The 24,705-nt window shown below is 42.8% G+C and overlaps 6 protein-coding genes across 12 annotated transcripts in view; 5 read left to right on the top strand and 1 right to left on the bottom strand.

Moving 5' to 3' along the window:
• Window positions 1-24,705, bottom strand: part of LOC3291681 (uncharacterized) — a 123,530-nt gene that overhangs the window by 76,639 nt on the left and 22,186 nt on the right. The gene's annotated exons all lie outside the window — the stretch shown is intronic.
• On the top strand, window positions 64-1,859 carry LOC133392794 (cytochrome P450 6d3-like). The gene is made up of 2 exons (XM_061654277.1): window positions 64-1,498; window positions 1,571-1,859. Exons 1-2 carry the CDS (start codon window positions 181-183, stop codon window positions 1,729-1,731), a joined length of 1,479 nt encoding a protein of 492 aa, XP_061510261.1. The 5' UTR covers window positions 64-180; the 3' UTR covers window positions 1,732-1,859.
• On the top strand, window positions 2,345-4,138 carry LOC3291679 (cytochrome P450 6d3). Its single transcript, XM_555249.3, has 2 exons — window positions 2,345-3,752; window positions 3,821-4,138. The coding sequence occupies exons 1-2, from the start codon at window positions 2,435-2,437 to the stop codon at window positions 3,979-3,981; spliced, it is 1,479 nt and encodes a 492-aa protein (XP_555249.2). The 5' UTR covers window positions 2,345-2,434; the 3' UTR covers window positions 3,982-4,138.
• On the top strand, window positions 16,865-17,621 carry LOC1277760 (uncharacterized). The gene is made up of 3 exons (XM_317254.4): window positions 16,865-16,976; window positions 17,056-17,238; window positions 17,332-17,621. Exons 1-3 carry the CDS (start codon window positions 16,920-16,922, stop codon window positions 17,527-17,529), a joined length of 438 nt encoding a protein of 145 aa, XP_317254.3. The 5' UTR covers window positions 16,865-16,919; the 3' UTR covers window positions 17,530-17,621.
• LOC4578154 (uncharacterized) lies at window positions 18,411-19,038 on the top strand. The gene is made up of 2 exons (XM_001237900.3): window positions 18,411-18,695; window positions 18,771-19,038. Exons 1-2 carry the CDS (start codon window positions 18,462-18,464, stop codon window positions 18,960-18,962), a joined length of 426 nt encoding a protein of 141 aa, XP_001237901.2. The 5' UTR covers window positions 18,411-18,461; the 3' UTR covers window positions 18,963-19,038.
• LOC133392795 (uncharacterized) lies at window positions 19,422-20,116 on the top strand. Its single transcript, XM_061654279.1, has 2 exons — window positions 19,422-19,707; window positions 19,772-20,116. The coding sequence occupies exons 1-2, from the start codon at window positions 19,474-19,476 to the stop codon at window positions 19,961-19,963; spliced, it is 426 nt and encodes a 141-aa protein (XP_061510263.1). The 5' UTR covers window positions 19,422-19,473; the 3' UTR covers window positions 19,964-20,116.

Raw genomic sequence — 24,705 nt, 5'->3', positions numbered from 1 at the left:
ACACACTCTATCATTCATCCGAATTCTCTCTGCATAACGCTATAAAAGACTGTCAGTCTTCTATGTCCATGGTTATTGTGTTTTGTGGCCTCGTTCGTGAAGCATAAACAGTTTGGAGGCCATCAGTTCCGTTTGCAAGTGTTTTCGATACGACAAGCCGTATTACGGTGCAGTGACATAATGTTTGTTTACACTCTCGCGCTCGTGGCGGCCGTGATCTTTCTCGTGCTCCGCTACATCTACTCTCACTGGGAGAGGCATGGACTTCCGCATCTAAAGCCAGAGATTCCGTACGGCAACATACGCACCGTTGCCGAGAAGAAAGAATCATTCGGAATTGCCATCAACAACCTGTACCACAAGTCGTCCGACCGTCTGCTGGGAATCTACCTGTTCTTCCGCCCTGCTATCTTGATTCGCGATCCTCATCTCGCGAAGCGTATTATGGTAAACGACTTCCAGAACTTTCACGATCGCGGTGTCTACTGCAACGAAGAGCACGATCCCTTCTCGGCCAATCTGTTCGCTCTGCCCGGTCAGCGGTGGAAGAACTTGCGTGCGAAGCTCACGCCGACCTTCACGTCCGGACAACTGCGTAACATGCTCCCCACCCTGCTGGACGTCGGCAACAAGCTGATCGATCGTATGAACAAGGTGGCCGACGAGAAGGCGATCGTCGATATGCGTGATATTGCGTCACGGTTTGTGCTCGACACGATCGCTTCGGTGTTCTTCGGCTTCGAGGCAAACTGTATTCACAACTCGGAAGATCCCTTCCTATCGACACTGCAGCGTTTGACTAAGAGTAGAAAGTTTATGGATAACTTCCGAACATCTGGTGTATTTATTTGTCCCGGGCTACTGAAGCTTACGCGCATAACATCGCTCCCACCCGAGTTGATCAGCTTTGTGATGGAGATCATCACCCACCAGATTGATCATCGCGAGAAGAACCAAATCACTCGCAAAGACTTTGTGCAGCTACTGATTGATCTGCGTCGTGAAGCTGAAAATGGGTCAGAGAAAGCACTTTCAATCGAACAGTGTGCGGCCAATGTGTTCCTGTTTTACATTGCCGGTGCGGAAACGTCAACAGCAACGATCTCGTTCACGCTCCACGAGCTTTCGCACAATCCAGAAGCGATGGCAAAGCTGCAGCAAGAAATTGACGAGATGATGGAGCGATATAACGGCGAAATCACGTATGAGAACATAAAAGAGATGAAGTACTTGGATTTGTGCGTGAAGGAAACGCTTCGAAAGTATCCGGGCTTGCCGATTTTGAACCGAGAGTGCACGATCGACTATAAAGTGCCGGACAGTGATGTTGTGATACGCAAGGGAACTCAGGTGATCATACCGTTGTTGAGTATCAGTATGAACGAGAAGTACTTCCCCGATCCAGAGCTCTATTCTCCAGAGCGATTCGATGAGGCCACAAAGAACTACGATGCAGATGCGTACTATCCGTTCGGAGCTGGTCCACGCAATTGCATCGGTAAGATAACACCGTTAAAAGACAATAGTGTTTGAGGTTTTTAATTTGAATGTATTTTCCATTTTTCTATAGGCCTTCGACAAGGTGTATTGGTGTCCAAAATCGGGCTTGTTTTCTTGCTGTCAAAGTTCAAGTTCCAGGCCACAACTCCTGCAAAGGTAAAGTTTGCCGCCGCTACTGTAGGTCTCACTCCAGACGCTGGATTCCCAATGAGGATAGAGCATAGAAAGTGAGATAAATTGCAACTGATTGTGATGAACTAAACTTCAAAGTATTACATTATAAATTGTTAACTAGTTATAGATGTGTTCTAGCTATTGCAATATGGGATGAAAATAAAAAAGAGTTTTTTCAATCATAATCACTGTTCTGCTTTATCGTGGCAAGCAAAAGATAAGCTTTCTTTACTGATAAAACATATATAATTTCATCACAAAGAGTCACAACGAGAATGCAACTAACTTTGACCATGACCGAATAAGAAGAATGTAGTCAATATTATTGCTACATATGAAATCGGAAAAAAAATCACATTTTAGTAATAACTGGCACCTAAATTAGCATTAACGAGCTTCCATTTGTTTATTGTATTGCATATTATAAAAACTAAAGATTACAACAACACATTCCTATCGTTTCGTTCTTCGCATTAGATTTTTGTTGGAAGCAACACAAACACACGCCGACAGCCAAATGTTGATGATTGATTTCACGTACACAGACTTAAATCTCCCAAAAACTACTTGCGCATCTCACACACACTCTCTCATTCATCCGAATTCTCTCTGCATAACGCTATAAAAGACTGTCAGTCTTCTATGTCCATGGTTATTGTGTTTTGTGGCCTCGTTCGTGAAGCATAAACAATTTGGAGGCCATCAGTTCCGTTTGCAAGTGTTTTCGATCCGGCAAGCCGTATTACGGTGCAGTGACATAATGTTTGTTTACACTCTCGCGCTCGTGGCGGCCGTGATCTTTCTCGTGCTCCGCTACATCTACTCTCACTGGGAGAGGCATGGACTTCCGCATCTAAAGCCAGAGATTCCGTATGGCAACATACGCACCGTTGCAGAGAAGAAAGAATCATTCGGAATTGCCATCAACAACCTGTACCACAAGTCGTCCGACCGTCTGCTGGGAATCTATCTGTTCTTCCGCCCTGCTATCTTGATTCGCGATCCTCATCTCGCGAAGCGTATTATGGTAAACGACTTCCAGAACTTTCACGATCGCGGTGTCTACTGCAACGAAGAGCACGATCCCTTCTCGGCCAATCTGTTCGCTCTGCCCGGTCAGCGGTGGAAGAACTTGCGTGCGAAGCTCACGCCGACCTTCACGTCCGGACAACTGCGTAACATGCTCCCCACTCTTCTGGACGTCGGCAACAAGCTGATCGATCGTATGAACAAGGTGGCGGACGAGAAGGCGATCGCCGATATGCGTGATATTGCGTCACGGTTTGTGCTCGACACGATCGCTTCGGTGTTCTTCGGCTTCGAGGCAAACTGTATTCACAACTCGGAAGATCCCTTCCTATCGACACTGCAGCGTTTGACTAAGAGTAGAAAGTTTATGGATAACTTCCGAACATCTGGTGTATTTATTTGTCCTGGGCTACTAAAGCTTACCCGCATAACATCGCTCCCTCCCGAGTTGATCAGCTTTGTGATGGAGATCATCACTCATCAGATTGATCATCGCGAGAAGAATCAAATCACTCGAAAAGACTTTGTTCAGCTGCTGATTGATCTGCGTCGTGAAGCTGTAAATGGGTCAGAGAAAGCACTTTCAATCGAACAGTGTGCGGCCAATGTGTTCCTGTTTTACATTGCCGGTGCGGAAACGTCAACAGCAACGATCTCGTTCACGCTCCACGAGCTTTCGCACAATCCAGAAGCGATGGCAAAGCTGCAGCAAGAAATTGACGAGATGATGGAGCGATATAACGGCGAAATCACGTATGAGAACATAAAAGAGATGAAGTACTTGGATTTGTGCGTGAAGGAAACGCTTCGAAAGTATCCGGGCTTGCCGATTTTGAACCGAGAGTGCACGATCGACTACAAAGTGCCGGACAGTGATGTTGTTATACGCAAAGGAACTCAGGTGATCATACCGTTGTTGAGTATCAGTATGAACGAGAAGTACTTCCCCGATCCAGAGCTCTATTCTCCAGAGCGGTTTGACGAGGCCACAAAGAACTACGATGCAGATGCGTACTATCCGTTCGGAGCTGGTCCTCGCAATTGCATTGGTAAGATCGCTTTGGAGGCTAAAGTTGTTAACAGTAATAACATGACCGTGTTTTCTTATTTCCTGTAGGTCTTAGACAAGGTGTGTTTGTGTCCAAAATCGGGCTTGTTTTATTGCTGTCAAAGTACAATTTCCAGGCCACAACTCCGGCAAAGGTCAAATTTGCTGTTGCTACTGTAGTTGTTACACCAGAAGATGGTTTCCCTATGCGTGTAGAACATAGAAGCTGATAAAGATTGCAACTGATTGTGATAACTTGTATTATGCAGTACTTCTTCAAATCAAATCCGATTTTTGTGTGTTTATTAAAAGTGTAAGGATAGCTTTATGCTCACATAACAATAAATTTTGAAAACATCTAACTGTTTTCATCCAATACTGTTGAAATGGTGTGAATTAATTCCTTTGCAGCGTTTTAAACGTTCTTATACAACCCCGTCTAGACATTTCTGATCCACATGGTTTATTTTTTATACAGTCCACCTAGTTTAACGTTGTTTTTGTCTCAAATCGTGAAGCACCCCTCATATCACTCACCGACGCGTGTCGTAGTAACACCAATACACGACCGGCTCACGCCCATATCGCGTTCCATTCACCAGCCACTGTCAGCCAGTCACAGCATGACGCAGTACAAACGCAAACTGGAATGACTTGACAATATCCCTGAAAATTGCACCGTCACAGCGGAGAAGTTTCTACAATTCATTCCCTCTTCTGCGGGTATTGGTATGGCGGGAGTCTTAATTAAAGAAACAGATAAGACACTCCACGTGTGCGTGCGAGTATATAAATGGCAGTAGATAACACTTATCAGCAGACAAAAGTAAGTGAAGTGCTTTCACGACGCTTAACTGATAAACTGTATATCGTGCAGTTTGGGGTGGCGCGTGCCAGTTTTGAAAATGTTGAGATTTTTGTTGCAGGCAAGCAGCTATTTTTGAAGGTACTAGGAGATGTGTGTTTGTATGTTCCTTTCTCCAATTTTCCTAACCGCACACATACAAACCCCACAAAAGGAATTTGATACTCACTCTAAACCGTCGCACATTGCCAACGTTTGAACTGCTCCTACTCCACGTAAACAACATGTCCAAACTCTTGCCGGTGACGAAGGCAGGACTTACGATGGCCCAGGGTAAAGCCGTTTCATCCTTTTACCCGCATTTGGGCGGTACATTGATTGGTGGGACGACAGCTTCGACCAAATCTGTTTTCCATTACGGAGCCGAAAGTGTCCCGTCAATCAATTCGATCCTCTTTCGGTATGTGTGTACGAGCCCGAAACGGCCGCCAACCGTCAACCTTCAATCTCTGGCCGGGGGCAAGCGTTACGTAGGTGGAAAATAAGATTCGGTTTCTGATGATGGGAAACTTTGATGGGTTCTGCACGCTACGCTGCTACGGGGAATGGCTAATTTAAACATGAGCCCACTCCGGTTGTAGTTTGAAAGAGAGAGAGCGAGAGAAAAAATGTTATTTTATGACCTCTTTTTATGTCCTGCCACATCCGTGCTATTTACAATTCTCTGTAATCGGGTGAGGATTTGGTCAAATATTCGGGAATTTCAATCAACCACGTATGGGGCAGCATTTACGCAAGGTTTCAAAGAGTTTGAAATGATTTCTACTAGAAGATAAACCATGAAATGAATACTCATGAAGCACCTGCGAACGGTCTGTGGGTGTTATTGATGTGAGACGACTTAACGGTTTCATCAGCTTTTGGGTTGATTTATGGAAATAGAATATATTCTCGGATCAATCATATGGATGCTCATAAAAACAGTTCGGTTCTAGAGCTCGAGCAGTACAGACGTAGATGCAGAGTGCTCAGCAAAACAAAAAAAACTAAAGACAAGTGTGCGTTAAAAATACTAGCGTGTGGCAGACCGGCACCATGTCGGCAACGGGACAATCCAGCATCAAGTTGGACTTTTCTCATGTCCCAAACAAGCCAACAACTAATGAAGTGATTGACTTCATAACCGGGAAACTTGGAATTTCGATGATACAGGTGAACAGAATTCACCTCCGGACGTCGTCCGTTTCATGTCACGTAGACATCAAGGAGCAAAGTATTGCCTTGGACATCGTAGAAAAGAACGATGGCAAACACACTATTCAGTGTAAAGGTGTGGAATATCCCATACCAATTACTATGGACGATGGGTCAACGATCGTGAAGATTCACGACGCTTCAGCGCAAGTTACAAACACACACATAAAAAACCACATGCAGAGATACGGAGACGTTATCTGCGTTACCGAAGGTGTGTGGAGCGACGCCTTCGCATGTGCAGGTATTCCGAACGGATATCGCTACGTTAGGATGGTAATCAAGAAACAAATACCATCTTATATCCATATCAACGGTGAAACAACTCTCGCTACCCATAGAGGACAGCAGCACACATGTCGCAAATGCGATCATCCCGTACACCACGGAATGACCTGTTTGAGCAACAGAAAGCTCAACAGCCAAAAAACAAACCTAATGGATAGGCTAAAATCGTACGCAGACGTAACGACGAGTGGGATCCAACAGAAACAAAATACACTAAATACAACAACTACGACGAATACAATCCCAGTGGAACAACCACCACAACCTCAACCGGGGACATCGGGACTGAAATTTATACCAATAAAACAAACTGATGCAATGACGAACGATAACAGCACCGTCACAGAGACAGCGGTTAATTTGGAGACCAATAAGGGGTACAGGTCACGATCGCCTTCGGTGAAAAGACAAGCTGAAAAAAAACTGACTGACTTTATAACGGTAGAATCGAAACGATGGCGAACGAGGTATACGAAATCGGCTGAAGACAAAATTACAAAAGGTAGGAGACAATCTCGATAAATTATAATTACTAACACAGCTGAAAAAAAAAACGATTCGACACATCGCAAAGTAAAAGATAATTTCGAAATGGCCAACACCACTACACATTCAAACATAACAGAATTCAAAAAATCCTATCGTATAGGAAGTATCAATATCTGCAATATATCTAACACAACCAAAACAGACGCTCTTATAGCCACAGTAAAAAAGCTAGATTTAGATATAATATGCATGCAAGAGGTCAATGATTCGTCATTGGAAATAATTCAAGGCTATGAATTAATAACAAACATAGATGAACGACAAAGAGGGACTGCAATAGCTTTGAAGCAAGACATTTCATTTACCCATGTAGAAAAAAGTTTAGACGGGAGAATTATATCCCTATGCTTTGGCAGAACAAAACTAATTAATATCTACGCACCATCTGGTAGCCAAAACAGAATACAAAGAGAACGTTTCTTTCAACAGTCGTTAGCATATCACTTAAGACATCCCGTTGAAAATATAATTATTGTAGGAGATTTCAACTGCATTATTGATAAAAAAGATGCACTTGGAACCTCGAACTATAGCCCAGCATTACGTAATGCAATTGATAATTTGAATTTAGTAGATACTTGGAATTTGTTAAAAAACGATCCAGAATTTACTTACATTACTTCAAACTCTGCTTCACGTATAGATAGGATCTATATATCACGTAATCTAAAAGAAAATCTCCGCTCGGTTGACATTCACAGCGTTTCGTTTAGCGATCACCGTGCTTATGTCATACGATTAGCACTGCCAAATAATAATCAACAAATAATAACAAGGCAAAAGCTATGGTCATATAGGAAATATATTACAACACAAGAAATTCAAAACGAATTCAAAGAAAACTGGATAAGATGGACCAGGCAAAAAAAAACACTATGGAAACTAGTTAACATGGTGGATAAAATATGCAAAACCAAAAATCAAAAGTTTTTTCCTATGGAAAACTAAAATGCATTACAAAGAATATAATCAAACGCATGATAGGTTACAATCTAGATTAAATGAATCAAATTCGAAGCTTGTAAATAATCCTGATGAAAAAATAACTATAAATCGTTTAAAAGCTGAAATGCTTACACTACAAAGGAAACTGACACAAAACTTTATCAAAGAAAACAATAACTACATTGCAGGAGAACCAATGTCTACTTTTCATCTATTTAAACGAAGGAAAAATCGTAATTTCATTAAAAAACTCCGTTTAAATAATCGAACATTAGAAAACGAAAAAGAGATACTCGACGCCATTCAGGAACAATTCAAGCTACTCTTTTCAGGCAACGATAATTGTTTAAATTCAACTCCAATTATTCCCAGAAAAATACCTGAGGCATGTGAGCTCAATAATGATCTAACAAAAGAAATTGAAACTGTAGAAATATTTCATACCATTCGAACAGCAACTAAAAATCGTAGTCCAGGATTAGATGGTTTACCATATGAGTTCTATGAAACATTTTTTGATATTATTCATAAGGAACTTAATCTTATAATCAATGAAGCTCTTGATAATGATATTCCACCCGAATTTGTTGAAGGAATAATTGTTTTAATACCAAAAGATAATAATACCTTCGAAATCGAAAATTGGAGGCCTATAACACTGCTCAACGCAGATTATAAGATTTTTAGTCGAATTTTGAAATTCAGAATGAAAAATATCCTTGACACACACAATATCCTAACATCTTCTCAGAAATGTGGCAACGGAAAAAACAATATCTTTCAGGCACTTCTTTCGATTAAAGATAGAATTATGAACCTCAAGGAAAAGAAAATAGCAGGAAAACTCATCTCTTTTGACATGGAAAAGGCATTTGATCGAGTCGACCATACATATTTGTATAAAACCTTGACGGCAATTGGATTTAAAGAAAACTTTATAACGCTCATCAAAAAAATTTACTCAGTATCTACTTCAAGATTGTACATAAATGGATCCCTCCAAGAAAAACTTCATATAAAAAGATCGGTAAGGCAAGGAGACCCCATGGCAATGCATTTATTTACCTTGTATATACACCCGCTTCTATGCAAATTAGAAAACATATGCAACAGTCAGAATGATCTAGTCAACTGTTATGCAGATGACATTTCTATTATCACAACGGATCTTAATAAAATATTCAACATAAAAAAAGCATTCGAGGAATACGAAACTGAGTCAGGAGCAAAGCTTAACACAAACAAATCCCTGGCAATGGACATAGGAGTAGTCAATAATCAAAATAGAATCAACACAGAATGGATTGAAAACAGAGAAAAAATCAAAATCTTAGGGATTCTATTCACAAACTCATTTCGTTTGACGATGAAATTGAATTGGGAAGCGACAACACATAAGTTTGCTCAATTAGTAAGACAGCACAGAATGAGGGAGCTCAACATTCAGCAACGGGTTATACTAGCCAATACTTTCCTAACATCGAAATTGTGGTACATTGGATCAGTTATGACAATAAGCAAATACCATCTTGGGAGGCTTACATTCTATCTGGGAATATTCATATGGTCAAATGGAGGGGTGAAATGAAGAGTAAAAATGCAACAACTTGCTCTAAACAAAGCCAAGGGAGGTCTTAACTTGCTAATACCAGAACTCAAACTTAAAACATTATTGATCAACCGACACCTAATTGAAAAACAACACATGCCATTTACAAAAAGCTTCTTGAATCAAATAGAAAATCCACCTAACATTAAAGATCTTCCATCATTCTATCCTTGTTTAGTGCCAATAAGAACTGAACTAGCCTATTCAAATGATAGATATAAAAATAATCCTTCAGCAAAAGAAATTTACAAAAAAGTTACGGATTCGCTTCCTCTACCACATATTCAATCTAAAACACCATCACTGCATTGGAACAAGATATGGCGTAATATTAATAATAACAAAATGAATTCAAAACAACGAAGCTACTATTATCTTTTGGTAAATGAAAAAATTATGACAGAAGAAATTAAATTTAAATTCGGAATGAAAACAAACCCGAACTGTGAGAAATGTGGAAATATCGAAGATCTCGAGCATAAATTTAAAGATTGTAAAAATATTAAAAACATATGGATATTGTTTACACAAATAGTGAAGGACGAGTTGCATATAAAACCAAATTTTCATGAACTTATTAAACCAGATATGAATAATATAAAAAAAGAAAAAAGAGCTAAAATTATGTCATTATTTATCAATTATTTAATATTTATTTACAAAGAGAATTTCACCAATAGCATAGGCAAAAATCAATTGAAAAACATAATATGTTAAACAAGAATTATTATAGCTTTAAGCTAGCGAATAAGAATTTTTTGTTATAAGTGTGAATAAACTGTTATTTGTTTTATAAAAAAAAAAATCATATGGATGCTAATAAAAACACCCAATAAAATTCTGTCATTGCTATTAGAGCATCCTAAGTGTGTGTTAACTGTTCTACTAGTGAAGTCTCAGTGCCTAAAGTTATGCAATTAGCTGTAAAAAATCACATTTTTATGATTATTATACGTTTTGAACATCACAATTCAAAGTCCCATAAATAAGAGTTCTGCTTTTTTGTTGGCTCCCTCGCTTACATCATCAATCGAAAGGAAGGTCAAATTTCCTGTTCTAAAACCATTGCTCAAACTCTTCCCATTCCGGCCCACTAAAGCAGGATGGCGTTCTGCGCTGCCCATCCTACTTCGCAGTCGAGCTTCATAATGTGTCCCTTCCGTTTTCATCGATCATTTCCGGTCGGTTTTCGGTCGTTCCATAGCAGTAGCAGTGGAGAGATGAAAAAAATACCGAACTCAGATACAGCACGAACAACGGGAAGCAGAAATACACACACTTTTGGCACACTTAACCGCCTACCTGGGCGATGCGGCTGCCGTCGGTGTGATTGGATAGCAATCGAACTGGGGAAAGGTTTCGTTTTCTTTATTGCCATTCGATGGCAGCCGAAGACAAAAACGGGAAAGAGTCAGTCGAGGAGGAAGCTCAAAAAGGCGGAAGCATTTGGCGTTATCGGGCTATAAATTTTAAATGAGCTCAAATTTCCTTTCTTGTGGAATCATCTCGTAGCATGGCTTTACGGGCGGAGTGTGACTTTGCTCCGGGAGGATTTTTATTTCCCGCAGTTTTCCTCCCCCCAGGGACGGAGAAGGTGGGCATGTAACGAGAAGGTGATTGCGATGAAAACATTGCACTGATGAAGATCGTTACACGGGGGGGCAGGTTCAAAGAATTTGCCACTGCTGTAAGGTTTCTCTTTTATTTCAACGACCTGCTCTGTTCACCCAAAGTCAATGCGGAAAACATTAAACGACAGCGGTGAACGTCAATGAGCTGACGAATGTTTGGTGCGCAACCTGCGGCAACGACGGAAGAAGGTGGTGCAAGAATTATACAGGATGGGAAATAAAATATAATTCAATTTCTTACCGAAACGCAACAAAAAAACCGCGACAGCGTAAGACGATGAGAGTGACGCTGAAACCGTTTTGGGCGGTAAAAAAAGCATGCTGAACTGAATTGAAAGTACCGCTGTTGTTTAACCTGGAGCCATGTTTCGTTCAATTTCCAGCAACAACGAAAAAAAAAGCGAAGAAACAGCGCCCTGAAACCTACCCAAGGAGAAGAAAATTGAAATATTTCCCTCTTTACCTTAACAAGCCGCGCAACCAACCGTGGCCGGCATGTTTGGCATTTTTTCCTCACACAACAACTCGAGCACCGGGGGCGCTGTATGGGGAGTTGCTGTGCTTTGCTCGTTTACCTTTCGGGTATCGCCACTGCTGCGTGGAAGTAACTGATGATGGATTGATGAAACCAAAGCAAAGGAAAGAAGGAATGAAGTAAAAAAAATGGGTACCGGAAAATTGTTTAACGAGTTTCGCGCTCACGGCGCGGGAATGTCTTTCGGGCGGACGGGAAGTCGCACCGATGCAGCTTTATACCCGCGCTATAAGTGCTATAAGCTCGAAGGATACGCTCTTTCAGCCGGAACACGCTAATTATGGTGCCGGGAAAATGCTTCCGACTTCATTAGCATGAGTTCCTTTGCATTCGCGACAGGCGGTGTGTGGAGATGGATTGACGTGGTGCTTCGATGGTGTGTTTTGTGCCAACCGGTGTGCGCTAGGGTCTAGAGGGAACGACCGTGTGGGCTCGGTGTTTGCGCGCGTTCGAGATGCATCTCATCCCGTCCTAATCACTCTCGAGGGACAGCGGGAATGGGTCGCCAGATAGCAACCTAATGTGTGTGTGTTACTTCCACAAGGAATAGTCGTTCCCTTACAGCCATCCGGTGGGCGACGTTCATAAAGCATAATTTACTTGACGAGACTCACAACACAAACACACACATACACACGCGAGTGCGCATACAATTTATCTTCCGAGGTACAATGGCGAAGGCAAATTACAGCGCAGCGACTGTGACTGTGTTAGAAAACGAATGTGATGGTGGCATAAACACATGACGTGACTTTGCTCCAAACGCCTGACAGTATGCAATGCTAGAGTTTGTATTAATGATTGGAAAATGAACTGCTGGTTATGCGCCTGAAGCAACATAATATGAAAAACTACTTCCCAAGAAAATAGAACAATTTGTATTACGATTTTGATTGCATTATGTGAACAGAAAATTTATTAAAATTGATCACACTATAAAGCTTGAAAGAAAGGATCATTTGTAGTGAATTTTGTGTCCAATGTGTTCCACCACTTTTGCCCATTGTACCCATACTTTATTGCAAAATGTAGCATCTCGCCGGTTTCACTAATGTCCTAGGAAAGTTTCCTCCCAAAAACTGAACAGTGTCGTACGGAACATCAACTGCTCTACTCTACCACAGCTCTACATTCACCGCCAGCCGCTGGGTCCGTGTGACCCATTTGCACAATCGTACCAGCTTCTTCTGCCCAGCGCAACACGCCAACATGAATGAAAGCCGTTCGACAACGTGAGACAACGATCGTTACCTCACTGGGAGAAGAAAACCCTCAACTGCACCATCACCACCACAGAACCATCCCTTTTGGGGGGGGGGGCGGGGGGGGTTGAGTTTGAAAAATTAATCATTAGCCAAAAACCTTTGCATCGTCAGCAGCATGGCAATGGCATGGCGGTCCATCCCCCCACCCGGCCAGCCAATAGCTCTTCCGAGAACTTGCCAAGCAACTTTTCATAATCACTGTAGCCTTTGGGAGAGGAGCAAGTTTTTGCGAGCAGAGAAAGACGAGCCCCGAACGATCCCTTGCTAGTATGGCTGCCTTTACTGCTGCCTGGATGACAAATTCGGTAGCCGTATTGCCCTCCCGGGCATGGGGCAGAACGGATGCCTAATCCCTTATGATTGAGTGCCTATAGTTGCACGATTTCTCGATGAATATGTCTTTCGCCCCCCCCGGGCCATGATTACCACCACCGGGGGCAGCTTAGCGTGGGCTTTTATCGTGCTTTTGACGATGAAAGCTTCGCTGCGGCGGGGAAAGATGGAACGTTTCGGTGGAACGAAGAAAATGTGGAGCCATTTTTAGGGTGCGAGTGGAACAACGAGATGATAGAGGTCATTACTGTCGCGTGAAAGTGGCAGTAATCAATACAGGGTAGCATCAGTGTATTTACACAGTCAACATTAAGATAATAATCAATTTTTATGATGTTTTAATCAAGTTATTCTTCTGAAATGATGTTGAAAATTAAAAATTACTTTGAATATATTAATTAAACATTGTACTTTATTTAATCCAAAACAATTCCAACTAAAAGCTTCCACTGAACTGAGATACATTTTCCATTTGCAGTAATTTCTTTTGAAATGCAGCGATACTTTTATTGTAAAAGTAAAAAAAAACCCAGCAGATTTAATTCCCATTCCCTTTCGCCCAGTTAAACCAAACGCGCAGCTCACTTCGCGGTGACGGAGGACGGCTGCACACAACGATACCCGCATAAAGCTTATTCCCATTAAAAAAGTTGGCGTATTGCCATCAATTTTTATCGTCACTCGCTCCACTTTTCACCCATATTTTCCACGGTTTCACTGCGACGGACGATACTCGGTCTCGGCCAGAGCCCCGAGGGACGAGGTGAACGCTCGGCTAGAGCACGGTCGTCACCAGTACCGGGTAAATGATAAGCCCCTGCATGTAGCCCCACGACGATGGAAGGCCCCATCACCTTGCGCGACGCAGTCCAACGTACTTCCATCCGAGGCGTGTTTTCCCATCCTTTCCACCGGCGAAGAATAACAATCATCACGAAGGACCTTTTATTATTCACATCTTGCTGCCCGTTTGCGCACCCCGGGATCGCAGGTGGGTCGGGTTCGGGGAAAATAGCCCCAAGGATTGGAAAAGCAAATTATGAATTCAAAATGTCGGCCACTGTACGCATGTGAACAGGTGGCCCGTGGGGGGGGGGGGGAACAGGTTGGTGAACAGCTTAAAGGGAGCAGGCCTTTTCCCGTCCCTCGTGCACGCGAATGAGTCCGGCGAAACGGAACGATTTTGTCGGAAAACAATTCAACATGCAAATGGTAGTGCTGGGTCCTTTTGTTGAAGAGCTGAACGAGCCTGTTTCCTGTTCGGGCTCTTAACAATGAGTGCAGAAAGGTAGAAAAGTCGATGGCTGTTGCGATGACTACTGTCGCGGACTTAGCGTGTGCATGGGAATGCGTGTACAACAAAGCCAACGAGCAACTCGCCACCAAGTAAACGCTTGAACCAAAGCAGCGAAAGAAGGCTTTAAATTTGCACGCGCTATCATCGGCATCGGCAAGCCACCGCAAGCGGGCAATAAAATACATTTCAACCCACTCAACGGTTTTAAAGATTCCTCCTTTGCCCATTAAAAAGGTTCGAAAACGCGTTTACGAGTGGAAAACTCCCGGTCCGGCATTTAAAATTGAAGTTTCCGCGCCCCCCCAAAACCGCCCGACTACAATTCGGCATTGTTTCAGTCAATCCAACAAGATGGCGCCGGTTCGGAGCCTAATCAACAGCTCATTAATTTTCCCCTCGCGAAATCTCCATTCTGCCGACAATGCCAGCTATGCTATGCTGCACCATTTTACACGATCCACATCGGTTCTGGTAGAAACAAAAAAAAAGAAAGACACGAAACTTTTCCCATTCGCTTTCGATTGGATGGCGAAATGAGATGAGAGTTTTGTGTTCGTTTTCTAGCGGGCGTCTCTTTTTTTATTGTTGATTTTTGTTTAATAATTATCGCGACTGGTTGCTGGAAGTGGGCGATGGGGCGATGAGGCACGGACCGAGCTGAGACACGTGCTTCACATTTTATGGAAATTTATGCTCGAAAATGTTCACCAATAAATCATGCCGCTGCTGATGCTGCTACAACCAAACTACGCTCTGCTTTGACGCGACTGCAAAGAAGCTTGTAAGATAAATTTTATTCATCACTTTTCTTATGTGCTTAAAAGCGTTGGAAGCGTTTTTGATTTAGGTAGCGCTTTGTGGTGCTTTTAGGGCTGCCATTTAAAACGTGCCAAGACTCACTTTCTACATGGACATATGCATCCCGTGCGTTCGCTTGCTGGTTCGATCGATGGAATGTTTCACACTGTTCTCGGCGCGGAACGGTACTACGATGCTCGTTTGAAACAAGGACGAAGTTAATTTGAAGTTTATATTTGATTTATACCACCTGGTGCATATCGGGGCTCAATGGTGTGGAAGCGCGAGCGCGAACGCGCCCCATAATTCATTCCACTTTTTGACGGGTTTGGATTTGATGGAGTGTCGAAGGTGTGGCTTTGCGAGAGTGAAATATTTCACGAAAACGATTTCTTTTTTCATAGAATTTTTAATACATTTTTACACTGTAGTTTGGTTTAACACAAAGAGCTGGATTTTTCATTGGAGTATTTGAGAGCGATTGACAAAGCCAAAACTATCTCAACAAAGAACTAATTCCAAATTCCATGAGCATGATTCAAATCAATTTACATACCCAGCCATTTAAAACTTCCCAGCTCACTTCACGCAACAGTAACTTCTTCCATCATAAGTCAAGCTAATCGACACTGTTCTTCACTTAAAACCACCGTCCAGCTATCGTTTGAATACTGAAACTAACATCCCAAAGCCCCCGTCACGTAGCTTACATTAAATTCCAATTCGAACTTTTGTAACAATCAAACGTAACGCTTACGTCTCACTCAAAACCGAACGCCCGAAAGCGTTGCGATGGTTCCTGATGGCTTCAAACACAGCAAAGCAAACCGCTCCTACCTCCACGACACGCTCAGGCACCTGGCATGGAAAGTTCCATAATCCATAAGGCAGCGTAGAGTTTTTCCAGCGGGCAACCGTACTCAACCCTTGCCCGGTGTTGACCCTTCCCGGTTTTTAAACCAATTGTTTGTTCCTCGCTAGAGGATGATTGAGGGAAATAGCAACTGGAAAGAACCAGGCACGTCTGGTCCCACCGCGTCCACCATTACCTTTCCCGTTCCCGTTTGTTGTAGTCATCGAGGGCTCCGAGGACCAAATTATTCCTGATTTACAAGCCCTGCCCTGGGACACAGGCCCGCAGAGCGTGCTGGAGCGGCACGTAGTGACAATAAAGTACAAATTTATTCATGATTCGTTTGAATCTGAAAAGGCATTAAGATCCGGGCTGTGGAACATTCGCCGGAACCCCTTTACTGTGCACCCGTCCTTCCCGTCCATTGTTTGCTTTCCACGAGCGCGCATCGAAACCGAACGGAAACACTTCCGATGCTGCTGGCAAGGTGCCGAGGTGGTGGGTCAGCTCGGGAAAGGACACTTTTGGCCGTACACCACCAGAACAACTGATTATGGAATTTGTAACTTTATTTACACGTACCGCACCGTACAGTGTTGCGCCGGTGGCATCACCTCGGGCCAGTGTGTGTTTGCGAGGCGCCTGCGTCCAGCTAACAACACTCGACTACAGCTTGCAGGCTGCAATTTCCATCCAGCAGTACCAACAGCAGCATCAGCATCGTCTAGTTGTTATGCATTGCCATATTCATCAAAGTCAGGAACGATTTACTCAACCGGCGTGCTGGGCCAACAACACCCCGGGGGGAAAGGGTACGAATGGGCAACAACAAAGCAGCCACACTGATTGTGCAAATAGGGAGTTTCTGTTTGAATTTAATTTTACCGTCCATCATACACAAACGGCGGTGGCGTGGTTTGTCTTGGGGCCGGGTGAGATGTACAGCGTGAGTATAAATAGGAGGACGGGTTCGGCAGATGGTTCAGTTCTCAAGATTACGATTAAGATGCATGCTAAACCGGTCTTTGTGCTGATTGCCCTCGGGGTCATCTGTCTGCTACAGGTAACTTCAACTCGTGCAAACTCCATCCACGCGTGGAACGATTCTTTTTCCAAACCCTGCCACCCTTCTTCTCCACCAGACTACACCCACCTCGGCCTCCGCCAATCACGTCCAGCAGCTGATGAAAGTGTTCCGCAGCATGACGCAGAATTTTGACTACACCAAAAAACCGTCCTACCTGCAGCGGGCCAAGTACGGGGTGCAGAATCAGTTGCGAAATCCACTCGTCCAGAAGGCGGGCAATTTGCCGAAAAGTGCCAAGGTAACTCATATTGAAAGCATCCAAACAACTCTTCAACAACTTTTGAGAGTAACCAATCATATTTCTAAATTTCTGTACAATCCTTTCCTCTAGCTTTCCGATGGCTGCCTGAAGCAAATGGTCGCCCGGGTGACCGATCTTGAAGCGTCCTTCTATGCCAGCTTCAGCTACAACTGCCACGACCACGACCAATATTCGATGGAATGTCTGGAAGCGGCCGAACCGAAATATTTGGATGGGCTCAAGACGCTTGCCGACGAGACGGCGCAGTGCTTGCGGGAACAGCAGTGAGCGGTCGGGACGAACCGACGGGGACGAATAATAAATTTCGGTCAAGTTGTGAATAGATGCTTCAATAAATCATTTAACTTTCAACGAGATAAGACGATATTGAGTGCACTTTGTTGGTGGGGTTGGGAGCATCGCATTATTGAGAATATTTTTAAACTTTGCAGTGTATGTTACAGTGGACTGTATGCAAAGAAATCATTGGAAAACTTTCTTAAATTGGCACAAAAAACAGCGATAAGAAGTTTTAGGTATTAAATTCATGCTTTTAAATTGTATTTAATGTCAATGATACAAAATTATAATGGCAATCATTTACTCTAAAGTTAAGAATCTTTATTTTTGTAGCTTGCCAGGTCTCATTAAATTACATCTGTCAAGATCAATGATTGATAGCATATTCCAGTGGTCAGCATTTAGAATATAAACTTTTTCGTATATGTAATGAAAGTCAAGAAAAGAAAGAAAATCCTCAATAAATTATAAAATGATTTAAAAAATGAATAAATAAATAGTTACAAACATTATAAAGGAAAAGAAAATAAATTAAAGTTTTAAGGAGAAAAGAGTCGCAAATCAAAAAAGAAATGCGTGAACCTCGCTAGCCTTTCTTTACTGACCACTGTCTTGGACGTTCGAAGCATGATAAACGCTTTAACTTAATCGTTTCAATTGATATTGAGCAAATCAACTTGAAAATGTTAGTGGATTTTTGAAGCTATTCGCTTTAGTGTTTAATTGTTCACTTCGCAACAAATAGTGAATGTAATATATTGCCTGTAATTACTTTTGTTATTTACAAACCTGTCAGGTAAAATATTTATCTTTTATTGTCTACACCTTTGCCAATATTCAATGCAAACTAACCTTCCACTATAAAAAGAGCTTGTGTCGCTGCCTCAATCAATCACAAAAAAACGCTCGAAGTAAGCACAATGACTATCAAGCTCTGTTGGGTCTTTGCTGCCCTTGGATTGATTTGGCTGCTGCAGATTTCCCCATGCGACGCCACGCCAAGGCACGCGAAGCAATTAATTTCCTACTTCAAGCGCATGAAGCTGGACCAAACGAAGAACCGGGTTTACCAGCATGATGTCAAGAACGGGCTTCGTGTGCATCTGCGTGGACCTCTTCTGCAGAAAGCGTTATGTTTACCCAAAGGCACAAAGGTGAGTGTGGTGGATTTTGTTTTATTTTTTCTTGTTAATTGGTTGACTTTTAATGGCATTGTTACTACCTTCCAGCTTTCGTCCGATTGTTTGAACCGTATGGTCGATAAGGCACGGCAGCACGAGAACAAATTTTACGCACAGTTCACATACGCCTGCAAGACAAATGCCGAGTATTCCGCCAAATGTTTAGACACGGGGCGACCCGTGTACTATCGCGCTCTGAAGAAACTTGCCAAAGAAACGGAGCGGTGTTGGAAATTGTAATTATTAGCTTATTTTCAACATGAAGCATCGATAAAGATACAATGAGGCTTAAATAATAAAATCGTTCTTTACAAAATGTTTGTTGGACAATAAACTTTATTGGTAGAGTTGAGATGTGAAATAAATTTCGTTTTCTGGTATAAAATTGATGTTTTTTTTATTTATGTTTTCGTCTTAACAATCGAGAAAACAATTTCTTTTTTTAGCACAATGGCACAACTCCGCGTAAAAATGGTTATACTAAGCTACTTTCTGCTGACTGTTGTCAATGATAATATAAAAAATACCTCCATACAACCAAAAACTGTTTCCGAGTGCTTTTGAACAAATGGGCAATGTGAACGATTGCCTGCAATTAATATGATTATTTACAAACCTGCCAAGGACAACATTCATTTTCTACCTCTACACCTCTGTCAACAATCGCTGTAAACTTTCCTTCCACAATAAAAAGAGCGTGTATCGTAACATTATCTTCATCTAACACAAAACAAAGCACGAAGTAAGCAAAATGTCCATCAAGCTCTGTTGGGTCTTTGCTGCCCTTGGATTGATTTGTCTGTTGCAAATCTCACCAAGCGAGGGCACGCCTTCGCACTCACAGCAACTGCTTTCCTACTTCAAGCGCATGAAGCTGGACAAGACGAAGAACCGAGTCTACCTGGACGATGTGGAGTATGGTCTTCGAACGAATCTGCGCAGACCACTTCTCCAGAAGGCTCTGTTTTTGCCCAAAGGCACAAAGGTGAGTGTGGTGGTTTCACTAACAGCGCGGTGCAGCTTTTAATGGCATTGTTATTTCTTTCCAGTTTTCGTCCGATTGCTTAAACCGGATGGTCGATAAAGCAAGACAGCACGAGAATAAGTTTTACGCTCAATTCACATACGCCTGCAAGAAAAATGCCGAATATTCGTCCGATTGTTTAGACACGGGGCGACCTGAGTACTATCGCGATCTGAAAAAACTTGCCAAAGCAACGGAGCAGTGTTGGAAAATGTGATTCGATGCTTACAAATAGGAACCATCGAAATGGAAACAATGATGATTAAATAATCAAACCATTCTTCGCCAAATGTTTGCCCGACAATCGATTTTGGCGAAAGAGTTGGGATTGGAAATAAAATTATCTTTTCTTTCCATTTTTCTGAGATAAGATTTTTCTGTTGTTTTTGTTTCTGGTCCAAACAATTGTGCCAACAATTCCTTTTTCAAGCACAATGTCGCAACGGATTCTGCAAAAAGGGGTGGCATTATTTTAAACAATGCTATGTCAACATGCTGCTTAACGACCCATCTTGAACACGTCACCAGAAAGCGGCAGATTCGGTCGAACCGTGTTTTCTCTAATAGCACGATGAAATCCCTCGAACCATCTCCAAAAACCGGGGGTCCGGGGGTTGATTTGGGTTTTTGCTCACGGTGCACCGAGCAAAAAGGGTTCTCGTTGGATGGCTGTTGTTCTAAGCTGCCTGCTGCTAACCGGCGCCAATGAGAATAGGAAAAAAATAACATCTCATACACCCAAAACTCTTTCCGAAAGCTTTGCAAGGCTGCTGGACACCCCAAGTTCGCCCCAGCAGGCGTACTCTTCCACGGGCTGCGGGATGGGATAGAGCGGGTCACAAAAAAGGGCATAACTCGAGGAGTTATTAAAACGTAACGCCAAACCCGATGAGAAGAAAGTCCATTACAGGCTTGATAGTAGTCCTCTTGATACTGTTGGGTCAGTTTGCAGCAGTCCGGCGATCGCCACTCCCGGGGGCCTCCGGGCGTGTAAAGCGACGATAAATAAAGCTGCAAAAACAAACTCCGAACATCATAATGGGCGATAAAGGCTTTCATTAAGGGAGTAATGAAAGGACATTCATTTACTTTGCTGGTCCACTGCCAGCTGGACAGATGAGTGAAGTTGCCTGACAGAGGGTAAGGTTTTTTTGTTGTTGTAAAAGTTGCGGTTGCATTAAAACCAACCAAAAAAAAGTTAGACAAAATTAATCGCTTCAATGGGTATTAAAATTAATTTTTTTAACAAAGGTTAAATTACTTATTTCTCAATCATACATACACAGGATTTCATAACATGATACAATGTTTTTGCTATGAGGAAAAGCGCAACAACACCACAATGGAAAGAAAACGTTTGATTTAATCTGTTATTTTCCATTCCAATGAAACGCTTTCCATAAATTGTGCGTATGTTATCATAAACACTTAAGGATTACGTCCCGAAACCGGATTATAGGTGGTGCCCGAGGGCTTGCCCCCTTTTCCTTTCATTTCAAAATAGTTCAAACGAACAGCGAACCAAAATGGGCCAAAAACCCTTCATAATGCAACATTCCAATCCCGAATTGACCACACGTGGTCGAAATTTGATAAGGATCTAACAGACCAGCCCTGCCAGCGGCAGCCACTACTCCAATGGGCTTCAACGAATCGGACCTTGCCTCTTAGCACTGCATGCGAAAAGACTGAGCGGACGAACCCCTTCATTCCCCTGGGGGTTGAATCTTTTGAATTTTACATTTGACCATTTATCGACGGGGAACGGGCGAAAGCTGGTCCCTGGTCTCGGACCAGCGTTTGCCTCTGGAACCGGCGCCCCTTTGCGGTATGGGTGAGGTTAGGCTCTTCACTTCCAGCACAGAGTGAAAGGTATAAACAGCACGCTGTAATCAAACTCCCGGGCGCTTTTGCGGTAGAAAAAGGATACTTTTGGGACTGGACCGTTTGGGACACTGCTGCATGTAAAAAAAAAAATCAACCCCGGTTAGTTGTCTTTCCTCCCGACATGAAGAGTAGTGATGCACAAAACAAAAAAGCAAAAGCACCAAAAAGCCCAACCGAGAAAGAAAAACATTTCCCTCTCTCAATTCAGAAGATGATGTCTTTGATCCAATCATAGCGCTGACCGGCTTTTCTATTTCCTTCTTTCCGTTGCAGGCACCCACTCCTTTCAGATTTCCACTTGATGATATTTCATTCTGCTTCCAAGAAAGCATGAAATGAGAGCTCACTATTTATAGGATCTGTGATAAATTATCACTAAAAAAAAGCTGGTTGTGATATACGGATTACCGAAAACCGAAAAGAATGGATAAGCCGTTGTGTCCTTTGCGCCAATCAATTTGCTACTGTTTATTCACTTGTCATTTTTATTTACATAGTTCATTCATAGTTCATTTCATCCTAATCCGTAACTGATCTAATTCAATTGAAACATTTCACCATTTGACACAATTCATGAAAACTTGCAAGTTCAATTATTCCAATTTTCTAAACTAACTACAATTCAATTTAATTCAATTTCCAACATTCCGGCCACCAAAGAAAGTATTTCTTTAAATTATCTGCGAAATTAGATTGTAAAGCAATAAGAAAAAGGAAGTAGTTCTGCCTAAATTCTCCTGATCAGTAAATGTTGTGCATGTGTTGATCTGTCACTGAGTGAATAGTGTCGTGTGTATGTGCGGTGTGATTGTTTACATTTGTATCCTCGTGTTATTTCGCCTATCATTTCATTCGTTGCACGAATCGAGATTAGGAAGTATCGCAATTCTAGCTGTGGCTCGAACAATCTGTTTTCCTGCTGCTGTGTATAGTGTTACAACTCTAACGATACCATCCTTTCCTGGGTGTAACTTTGTGATCCTTCCCATAGGCCATAAGGTAGGTGGCACATTATCTTCCTTGATTATTACCAGTTGTCCCTCTTTTAGCTGTACCGGTTGAGCCATGGAATGTTTTGCGCGGGCCTGAAGTTGTTGTAGGTATTCCGGATACCAACGCGACCAAATGGATTGTAAATGTTTTTGCACTAAGTCGAACTCCTTCAACCTATTCGCTGGAACCTGGCTTCTATCAACTCGCGGTAGTGACAACATGTTTGACCCAACTAAAAAATGTCCTGGGGTTAGCGGTTCCGTATCTGAAGGATCACTCGATAGTGGAACTAAAGGTCGAGAATTCATGCACAGTTCAACCTCAGCTAACAATGTGACCATTCCTTCCTGAGTAAGGTTCGTGCTACCTAGCGTGCGGATGAGATGTTGTTTCGCTGACCGTACTGCCGCCTCCCACAAACCACCGAAGTGGGGTGCCCTAGGTGGAATGAATTTCCACTTGATTTCGTTGTTGCTGCACCAGTTAAACACCTCGCTACGCTCCTGTTCGCTGCACTTGAACATTTCATAGAGGCGATGTAGCTCGTGTGCAGCTCCCTTGAAGGTGGTAGCGTTATCAGAATGCAGCTCAGCAACCTTCCCTCTGCGAGCCACGAAACGCCGTAATGCTGCCAGAAAAGCTGTTGTAGTGAGGTCACTCACTAATTCGATGTGGACAGCTCTAGTTGCAAAGCACACGAAAATAGCGATGTATGCTTTCGTCGGACTTCGATTACGTACAGGTGATTTTAGGTAAACCGGTCCACAGTAGTCGATGCCAGTAACCGAAAACGGCCTTGTTGGTGAAACCCTTGAAACAGGAAGATCGGCTACGGCTTGTTTCACCAGCGTGGGTTTGGCCTTGAAGCATCTGTGGCACCGATGATAAACAGCCTTCGTAAGATTGCGTCCACCGATTATCCAAAACCGCTGACGAAGGATGGATAGTAAATGTTCTGGTCCGGAATGCAAGTACTTCTGATGGTATGCCTCTGCCAATAGCGTGGACAGCTGATGCTTCGAAGACAGTATGATTGGGTGCTTGGTTGAATCGGGTAAATTTGCATTGCTAAGTCGACCCCCAACACGCATGATTCCTGCTTGGTCGATAAATGGCGATAACCATTTTAGCTTCGAGCTACGTGATAGCTCCTTACCATTTGCGATATGGTGTCGATCCTCTGCAAACGAATCCTGCTGGGCTAAGTGACACAACCATAACTCGGAATGATCTAAATCATAGCTTGTAAGTGGCGGAACTGAAGCAATGAGATCCTGAATTGTGCCATTCGTTGTAAGCCTTTCCGATGATTTCTTTGCCGTCAAACATTGAATGAACCGTAAACAGTATGCAGCAGTTCGACGAAGTTTTAGGTAAGTAGAAAACCGTGAAAATAATCTGCTGTTAAAGTTGTTGACGGTGGCTACTGCAGCAACTGGTAATTTTACTACTCGTTCCTCTTCCGTTAATTCACCTTCCTCTCTTGCAGGTTCTCTTTTTGGCCAGTCGTCTTTCATGCCACTAAGCCAACGTGGCCCATGCCACCACCGATGACATGATTCCAATTTGTCCGGAAGAAGACCACGCGATACATCGTCTGCTGGATTGTCCACGCCAGGAACATGATACCAGCATTTAATCCCCGTTTCAGCTTGAATTTGCGCCACTCTGTTCGACACAAAGGGCTTCCAGCGTCGTGGTGAAGATTGCAACCAGTATAACACGGTCATTGAATCTGTCCAACCAAATGCATCATATGTACCGGGGAGTGATTGGCTGATCTTCCGGAATAGTTGCGTTGCTAATTTCGCTGCACAGAGCTCAAGCCTAGCGATTGAGTTGGTGTTTGTCAACGACACAACCTTTGATTTAGCAGCCATAAGTTGCACCGAGACCCCTGAATGAGCTTCTGCTCTGACGTAGCAACACGCACCATATGCGTTTTGCGAAGCATCTGCGAAGACATGCAACTGCACGCGTGTAGCCCCTCTAAGCGATATGAATCTAGGAATGCGTATTTCGCGCAGCAATGGCAGTTTATAGTGAAACGCTGCCCATTCCCTTTGGAGATGTGATGGA

Source organism: Anopheles gambiae, chromosome 3 (assembly GCF_943734735.2).
Source record: "Anopheles gambiae chromosome 3, idAnoGambNW_F1_1, whole genome shotgun sequence".
Taxonomy (NCBI): Eukaryota; Metazoa; Arthropoda; class Insecta; order Diptera; family Culicidae; genus Anopheles; species Anopheles gambiae.
This window is presented reverse-complemented; position numbering and strand designations above follow the sequence as displayed.

Coding starts and splice junctions, on each gene's coding strand:
- LOC133392795 (XM_061654279.1), top strand. CDS start 19,474: ATGTCCATCAAGCTCTGTTGGGTCTTTGCTGCCCTTGGATTGATTTGT. Junction 19,708..19,771: donor TTTTGCCCAAAGGCACAAAG/GTGAGTGTGGTG, acceptor ATTTCTTTCCAG/TTTTCGTCCGATTGCTTAAA.
- LOC133392794 (XM_061654277.1), top strand. CDS start 181: ATGTTTGTTTACACTCTCGCGCTCGTGGCGGCCGTGATCTTTCTCGTG. Junction 1,499..1,570: donor TGGTCCACGCAATTGCATCG/GTAAGATAACAC, acceptor ATTTTTCTATAG/GCCTTCGACAAGGTGTATTG.
- LOC3291679 (XM_555249.3), top strand. CDS start 2,435: ATGTTTGTTTACACTCTCGCGCTCGTGGCGGCCGTGATCTTTCTCGTG. Junction 3,753..3,820: donor TGGTCCTCGCAATTGCATTG/GTAAGATCGCTT, acceptor TATTTCCTGTAG/GTCTTAGACAAGGTGTGTTT.
- LOC1277760 (XM_317254.4), top strand. CDS start 16,920: ATGCATGCTAAACCGGTCTTTGTGCTGATTGCCCTCGGGGTCATCTGT. Junction 16,977..17,055: donor GGGTCATCTGTCTGCTACAG/GTAACTTCAACT, acceptor CTTCTCCACCAG/ACTACACCCACCTCGGCCTC. Junction 17,239..17,331: donor ATTTGCCGAAAAGTGCCAAG/GTAACTCATATT, acceptor CCTTTCCTCTAG/CTTTCCGATGGCTGCCTGAA.
- LOC4578154 (XM_001237900.3), top strand. CDS start 18,462: ATGACTATCAAGCTCTGTTGGGTCTTTGCTGCCCTTGGATTGATTTGG. Junction 18,696..18,770: donor GTTTACCCAAAGGCACAAAG/GTGAGTGTGGTG, acceptor ACTACCTTCCAG/CTTTCGTCCGATTGTTTGAA.